This window comes from Sinocyclocheilus grahami, unplaced genomic scaffold, assembly GCF_001515645.1.
Source record: "Sinocyclocheilus grahami isolate Dianchi unplaced genomic scaffold, SAMN03320097.WGS_v1.1 scaffold187.1, whole genome shotgun sequence".
Lineage (NCBI taxonomy): Eukaryota > Metazoa > Chordata > Actinopteri > Cypriniformes > Cyprinidae > Sinocyclocheilus > Sinocyclocheilus grahami.
Window position 1 is genome coordinate 1,410,337 of NW_015505366.1, and position 7,500 is coordinate 1,417,836.

A 7,500-nucleotide genomic window follows, 5' to 3' on the forward strand; every position below is an offset into this window, starting at 1 on the left:
TGTGTGAGAGTGTGTGTGAGAGAGAGAGAGAGAGAGTGTGTCTGTGTGTGTGTGTGTGAGAGAGTGTGCGTCTGAGTGTGTGTGTGAGAGAGAGAGAGAGAGAGAGAGTGAGTGTGTGTGAGAGAGAGAGAGAGCGTGCATGTGTGTGTGAGAGAGAGTGTGTGTGTGTGTGTGAGAGTGTGTGTGCGAGAGAGAGAGTGTGCGTCTGAGTGTGTGTGTGTGAGAGAGAGTGTGCGTCTGAGTGTGTGTGTGAGAGAGAGAGAGAGCGTGTGTGTGTGAGAGAGAGAGAGAGTGTGTGAGAGAGAGTGTGTGTGTGTGTGTGAGAGTGTGTGTGCGAGAGAGAGAGTGTGCGTCTGAGTGTGTGTGTGAGAGAGAGAGAGAGAGAGAGAGAGCGTGTGTGTGTGAGAGAGAGAGAGAGTGTGTGAGAGAGAGTGTGTGTGTGTGTGTGAGAGTGTGTGTGCGAGAGAGAGAGTGTGCGTCTGAGTGTGTGTGTGAGAGAGAGAGAGAGAGAGAGAGAGCGTGTGTGTGTGAGAGAGAGAGAGTGTGTGTGTGTGTGTGAGTGAGTGTGTGTGTGTGTGTGTGAGAGGTTGAGTGCAGGTCCGACTAACTGAGTTTTGAAAAGGTTTCATTTTGAATGCATAACTGTCTAAGTGTTATTATGATTTTTTTAAATAAACTAGAGTAATGTGAAACAGAGTTTGATACTTTGCCTAAAGGAAAAACATGATGACATGACTCAACTAATGAAACTAAACACACACACTCTCAAAACATCAGATCTCATGAAGGTAAAGTGCTTTAATTTGCACTGATTATTAATCGTTCTCAAATTCCAGTAAAATAAAAAACAACACATTTTAACATGTAAAGAGTTTCTCTCGCTCAAAAAACACAACTAAAAAGTTTCAGCACATGCTCTCCTGTGTACGGAGTCCTGGCGGTGTGACATGCATCGGTCCGTGAACACGCCACAGTGCGGCTCTGCTTCACACGTCGATGCTGATGCGAGCGAAGCGGTACTGCAGTGACGAGGGGTTTCGCAGCAGAACGAGGCCGCGCTGCTCCTGCGGCTGCTGAAGGATGGTGTGCAGGAGTCCGGACACACTGATGAAGGCCAGCGCCTCGCCACAGCCTGCAGCCAGAGAGAAGTCTCCCTGCGTCACCCAGCCCAGAGTCAGCCGGCTGCAGTGGGGCAGAACACTGGGCAGCGGCGCCGGATACACACCCCTCACAGCACGGGCCGGATCTTCAGGACCGGTTGTGGTCTGACGCAGGCGTTTGATGTGGTCTTTGTGTTGAGGCTCCTGCGGGCCGCTGCTGTGTGCATCTTTAAGCAGCAGCTGGAGGTCAGAGGTCGTCGGGATGCACACCATGGCATGCAGTGCCGGCTGGCCTTTACCCAACAGACGCAGACGCACCCACACCAGACTCGCCCTACACTCCTTCTGCAGCGCCGCGGCCGTCGCATGGGTCAGTGCTGAGGAGCTCCTGCGAGACGAGGGATGACTCCACGCCGACAGCCGCCGCAACGCCTTCAGACTCCTGCAGACACAGAGGCTGATCATGTGACACACAGAGGCTGATCATGTGACACACAGAGGCTGATCATGTGACACACAGAGGCTGATCATGTGACACAGCGGAGCAATCGATCGACTCTGTAAGTCGTGTAGTGTATGACTGACCTCAGAACAGTGAAGGGTCCGGTTCTGCAGCTGCCTGTTGTCTCTGCGCTCATATTCAATAGCTCCTCCCACTCCTCCATCAGCTGTTGCCAGGGGCAACGAAACGGCGCTAAGCAGCCATGTTTGATGTAGTTGGTGCGTTTGGATGGAGGACGTCTGAAAGCAAGTGAAGTCATTTTCTATTTGATCATGACTGAGACACTGCTGTGCTGAAGGGCATAAAACAAGATTTCTCCACACAGCCCTCACCTTTTGAACTTTTGTAGAAGCTCCGCCTCCTGCTCTGATTGGAAGCGCTGTCCTGCAGGGCAGTCTGGGTAATCGTGAGGGAAGTGAGGCTGACCCATAAACTGGGAGTGTTTGACACTCATGTGGAGGCCTCCGACACGAACACCACGATACACCTACAAAACACATTCACATTGATCTGATGTGTAAAGTGAAGTAACCGAGTGCGAGGCAGCAGAAATACTGACTGAAAACGATGATCTATCAGTGATGCTGCTGGAGAACTACAGGATCTATTATGCTCTGCGTGTGAGTCCAGTGAAGATGCTCAAGACTTCCTTTTTGCAGCTTGTTTTCTGAGATACTGGCGTGGAAAGCTCTGAACAGATCTGATTTGTTCGGTGTGTCAGTAACTAACGGCAGTGTTAAATTATTTTAAAAGTTCTGTCCCCCTTGGATTATTTCCAAGGCCCCTGCTTTAGACAACTGTATGTCAATCATAAACAATTACTGTAAAGTACTGTTCAACACTTATTATTTGTTATGCGTGTATAACATTTGTTCATTTCTCAAACGATGAATAAAGTAGGCTTTTCTCTTGGATTTTTCAAACTCAACATTTACAGCAGGGTTATATATTCCTTTCCAGCCCCCCATCAGAGATAATCAACCCTACAGTGAGGGGATTTTTCTCTAAAAACAGTCAGGCATCCTTCTTTGAGCCACTTGAGATGGAAAATCCAGCGTTCCTGGGGACTTTACATTTGATTCCACTTACAAAAATAACTGACAAGAAATAGGATCAAAATGAACAATGTGAGAACAAGATGGAGCAAACACAGACGGCGTCAGTACTGACCAGAGGGACCCAGAATGCCATTCCCCAGCCCTTGGGCAGCAGCAGATCCCAGCCGGAGCCCCAGTGCAGACGCTCCTCGCCCCGAACACGACCGCCCTGATGAACCAGCAGCAGAGGAACAGCAGCCTGAGGAGCAGCCGACAGCCTCGAACCCGGAACCAGCAGCTCAGTCCTCCTCCTGTTCAGCTCCTGACACACACACACACACCGAGACACGACTTCAATACATACATGGGAAAGAGTCATTTAAAAGATCTCCTCCAAACAGCCACGATCAGGAGCTCCAGTCATGAGGACTGTGATGTTTGTAGATCTATGGACATCAACACCAATATGAAGAGATGTTCACAAAGATATCTTAAAGAGGCAGTCAGAGACTCTAGACATAATGAATTACGACATTATAAACGGAGCAAAAGCATGTTCCATATGATCCGTTTATTACAGTCTGTAGAGTCTCATGTGTGTTTACCTGCTCAGACAGTCGGTTATGCGTCACACGGTCGCGAGCAGACGCGTCCCACAATGCACTCTGACTGCAGTGAGCCGCAACTCCTTTGAGAGTCAGATCTCTCACACCACTGTCCTCTAACACACACACACTCTGAGTTTGAGAAGAATCACAGCGAAAACATTCCCGAAGTGTGTTTGACTCTGGTGCAGTGAGACTGTGCTGTGTGTGTGAGAAGAGACAGAGTCTCAGGCCCTGCCAGGATTCGAACCTGGTTCATCTGCATGGAGACGCAGCGGCTCCCTGAGCTCAGGGTCAAACACACACACACTCCTGCACCCGTCTCACTGCGTGACGCAGCGGATTCATGTGTACCTGCGCTCTGCTGTAGGTCAGGTACAGATTTACCACGTTTCTGAGGTAAAGTGAGTCTGGGATCATCTACAGTCAGTCCCAACACACAGCCTGCTGGGAGCTCTGCTGTCGAACACACTCCTGTAAAACACACAACACACACACTGAGATCTTGGTCTCCATGTAAAGCAGCGCTGGCTGTCATGTGACGTCGGTCTTCGTTCACCTCTCAGCAGTTGGAATATGTCTGTCTGCTGCTGATGGACGCTCACACCGGCCTCGTCTGTACTGCGACTGCTTGGCTCCTACAGTAATGAGAGTCACTCATCAGCGCGTCAGTGACTGACGGACACATCAGTGTGAGTGTGATGTCATCAGCAGTCTCTCACCTCACTGGCTGGATGGAGTGTGTCTGTGAGCACCACGTGGGCCAGCGGACCAATCAGACGATAGCGCACGATCTCCATGGTCAGGTCACTAAACAGGACATCAGGAATGATCACATTTCACAGCTATAACTAACCCGAGTCGACACGTGCTTTACAGTAACATCAGATCACTGGAGCATCTAGAGCGGATTCTGTGACACCAGAGACATCAGAACACCTACAGGATCAAAGCGGCCAGTGCAGCTGCTTCAGAGGACAAATGATTAGGAGGTGCACCGACACATTTCTGATCACTGATCATCACAAAGCGTCACGTGACATCATCAGTCAGAGGTCAGCATGCGTTTACGGCACCTGATGGTGATGGCTGTGTCAGGGGACTGCCAGCGCACAGGGGCTCCTGCAGGCCGCGTCCCGTCACCCAACAGCCTTTTGGAGGGTTGCTCAGCGTCAGCTTCGTCTCTCTTCCTCTTCCTCCCTGCAGGCAGCTCCAAAGCGGGACGAGACTCCTCCGAGACGGACACGGCCTCGAAACACTGACACACCAGCTGCAGCTCCGACAGCACGTCCTGACACACAGAAGACAATTATCCATATAACACATTTCATTACCACACAAAACAAGCGACAAACAACATCCAGTGTCACATGAGAAACCACACGCTTGTAACATGATGGTCAAGCATTTGCATCCGAGTCTGTTTCTGGCCTCAGTGCTTGACCTGTTTAAGGGCCGGATGGATCCAAATCCACAGCTGTCTGTCTGAGGCGTCAGGGACCCGGGGCCTCCACAGGAAGTCAGCAGGACCCAGAGAGCCTTCAGGAAACTGATCTGCTTTGTACAGATGAACGCTGCCCTGACGAGCACCTGAGAGACACGACGCCGCTGCGAATGTGGGACCTACACACAAACACAAGCTCAGAGATGATATCAACAATCTCTGATGAACCACACACACACACACACACACACTCTCGCACACACCTGTTTGTTTGCTGGTGAGTCGAGCGAGTGCTCGCAGCATTTCTTCTTCAGATCCCTGAAGCTCCAAACAGCAGAAATAGGACAAATCCTGAGAGAGAGAGACATGCTACTGCTATCATGTGTATGTGCTTTATAATTATATTTAGTGTAAAACATACATTTAAATTAATTCAATAACAAACGCGGAACACAGCAATTTGTCAGAGCCAACAAGACTCTCCAGATGTGAGCGAAACCTGAACAAAAAACCTGCCCTTGGTGACGCCCTGAAAGGAAATAATGTTTCTTATTTGTATGCTTTCCTTAAAGAATGAAATAAAACATTGTTTCAGCTCTCTGCTGTTCTTCTCCGCTGGAGAAGATGATGGTTTGAGCTAGAACCACTGATCTATTGGGTTGCTCATGATGTCGAACCCTAACCGAAATCTGAACACAGATTTGTGTTTTGTAACATAGTTTTGATTTGTATACTAACAACATCAATGCAGGGTCTGCGCCGGAGCACGTGTGGGACGAGGCATTGATATTGTCTGGAAATCACGAGGTGCAAGTATGTAACACTCTTCTCTGAGAAAATGACAAACATGAAGCACATGTATGCGAGCGTCACCTGCAGCAGGGCGTGTGTGTTCATGGCTCTGTAGCTGGCTCTGAAGCTCTTCGCCGTGGGTTTGAGCGGCAGACAGTAGCTCCACGTCTTCAGCATGTGGAAGCGCTTGGCGTGCCAGATATGCGTCTCCAGCCATTTGTTCTTCCTCTGTCTGCGATTGAACTCCAGCAACAGGTTCCCGTGTCTGCGGCGCGCTCGACGACTCCTGCTTCTGGGCTCCTGCTTCTTCTCTTTTTCTGGTGCACGCTGACTTCGCTCGGCCTGGACACACAAACACACGCTGTGAACGAGGTCGAAGAAAGAGACGCATGTTAATGAGTATTTGACTAGGGTTGTCAAAAGTACCAGACCGTGTGTATCTGTGCAAGCGCTCGCCGAAGAGCAAGAAGGATGTGCATTTACAACATGTTTCTGAAGAGATGATCATTGTAGCCAATCACAGACATATCTGATGAGTGTGTGAGCACAATGTCCAATCAGAGGTGTTTAAGAATCCGCTCAAAATGCTAGCGGGAAATGCTGGTATCGTCACATTCGTGAAAGTTCAGAACCGATTTGGTACTTTTGACAACCCTGCATGCGAGCAGTCAGACTGTGCGGGACTGCTGCGAGACGGGTGTTTTGTGGGTTTCTCAGTACCAGTCTCTGAGCTCCCTCACGCAGACGGCTCGGCAGTCTCTTGGTGCTGTGGCTCAGGGCTCGTCTGCGCATGTGCTTCGGCAGAGCAGTGAAGATGTGGCAGCTGCCTGCAGGTTTACTGACGGCCTTCAGCATAGCGTTCACTTCAGCGGCGCGCGCTTTAGCGAAGGACGAGGCTGCAGGGAGGAAGGAACAGCTAAGACTTTGCTTCATTAACAGTTCGTTCACAAAAATGAATTACAGTATACACTATATTCATTTATGGAACACATTTCATCAGTTCTTGTATTTGCCGCTGCATGACTTTCTTACATGGAACTTAACAGAATCACGCAGATCTAAAGTGAACAGGAACAGACGGAGTTGTTTGGCCGCTTTCAGATCACATTAACGTCTGAGTGCAGTCAAATATGTGTGTCATAATTAGCTTGACATCAATTATGCAAACAACATTCTGCTTCAGGCGTGTCTCAAAACTGATCCTGCTTGAAACATCCCGCACAAGTCAGAAGTACTTTTATGCTTTTTTTTTGTCATTTTGTGGAGCTTGACAACCTCTGGTCACTGCTAAACACCTAATGGCAGAACTTTTACATTTTTATTGAACTATTCTTTAGTTATGAATGTTACCTGTGATGTATTTGGGCAGATCTTGACTGTAACTGTGACCCCCAGGCTGATGACCTCTGACCCAGCCGCATGCCTGTGACCCCTGACCTCTCCCGGTACTGCGACCTGTAGACGATGAGCATTCAATCAATAACACAAACGATATGTGATCAAATACATCGATATGTGCTGAATGAAGCCTTTATCAGCACTGGTCACCTGAGCTCGTGTAAATGACGTTTCTCGGCTGATTCTTCATCTTTTTTTCTCTCATTCGGTCTTTTGCTCCAGTCATCTGAAACACAGTTTCACTGCAGTGACTCCACCGTATGTACATTACAGGCCATAGCATAGAGAAATGCTCACACTCACACACACTCACTCACTCACTCACACACACAGAGAGACAGACAGACACACACACACAGAGACAGACAGACACACACACACACACACACACACACACACACAGAGAGACAGACAGACAGACAGACAGACAGACAGACAGAGACCGACACACACACACACACACACACACACACACACAGAGAGACAGACAGACAGACAGACAGACAGACAGACAGAGACCGACACACACACACACACACACACACACACACACAGAGAGACAGACAGACAGACAGACAGACAGACAGACAGAGACCGACACACACACACACACACACACACA

At 49.2% G+C, this 7,500-nt stretch overlaps 1 protein-coding gene across 1 annotated transcript in view; it reads right to left on the bottom strand.

The window, feature by feature from the left end:
• Positions 1–778: 778 nt before the first annotated feature.
• The window catches only part of pop1 (POP1 homolog, ribonuclease P/MRP subunit), a 7,873-nt gene continuing 1,151 nt past the window's right edge, over positions 779–7,500 (bottom strand). The window contains exons 3-17 of the mRNA XM_016284741.1: positions 7,029–7,104; positions 6,831–6,935; positions 6,201–6,376; positions 5,562–5,822; positions 4,952–5,039; positions 4,689–4,867; positions 4,321–4,535; positions 3,967–4,054; positions 3,804–3,882; positions 3,599–3,718; positions 3,245–3,360; positions 2,773–2,961; positions 1,935–2,089; positions 1,686–1,841; positions 779–1,542 (exon numbers count right to left, since the gene is read on the bottom strand). Of these exons, the coding sequence (XP_016140227.1) occupies positions 987–1,542; positions 1,686–1,841; positions 1,935–2,089; positions 2,773–2,961; positions 3,245–3,360; positions 3,599–3,718; positions 3,804–3,882; positions 3,967–4,054; positions 4,321–4,535; positions 4,689–4,867; positions 4,952–5,039; positions 5,562–5,822; positions 6,201–6,376; positions 6,831–6,935; positions 7,029–7,104 (2,559 nt within the window). The 3' untranslated portion in view covers positions 779–986. The remainder of the gene's footprint in view (positions 1,543–1,685; positions 1,842–1,934; positions 2,090–2,772; positions 2,962–3,244; positions 3,361–3,598; positions 3,719–3,803; positions 3,883–3,966; positions 4,055–4,320; positions 4,536–4,688; positions 4,868–4,951; positions 5,040–5,561; positions 5,823–6,200; positions 6,377–6,830; positions 6,936–7,028; positions 7,105–7,500) is intronic.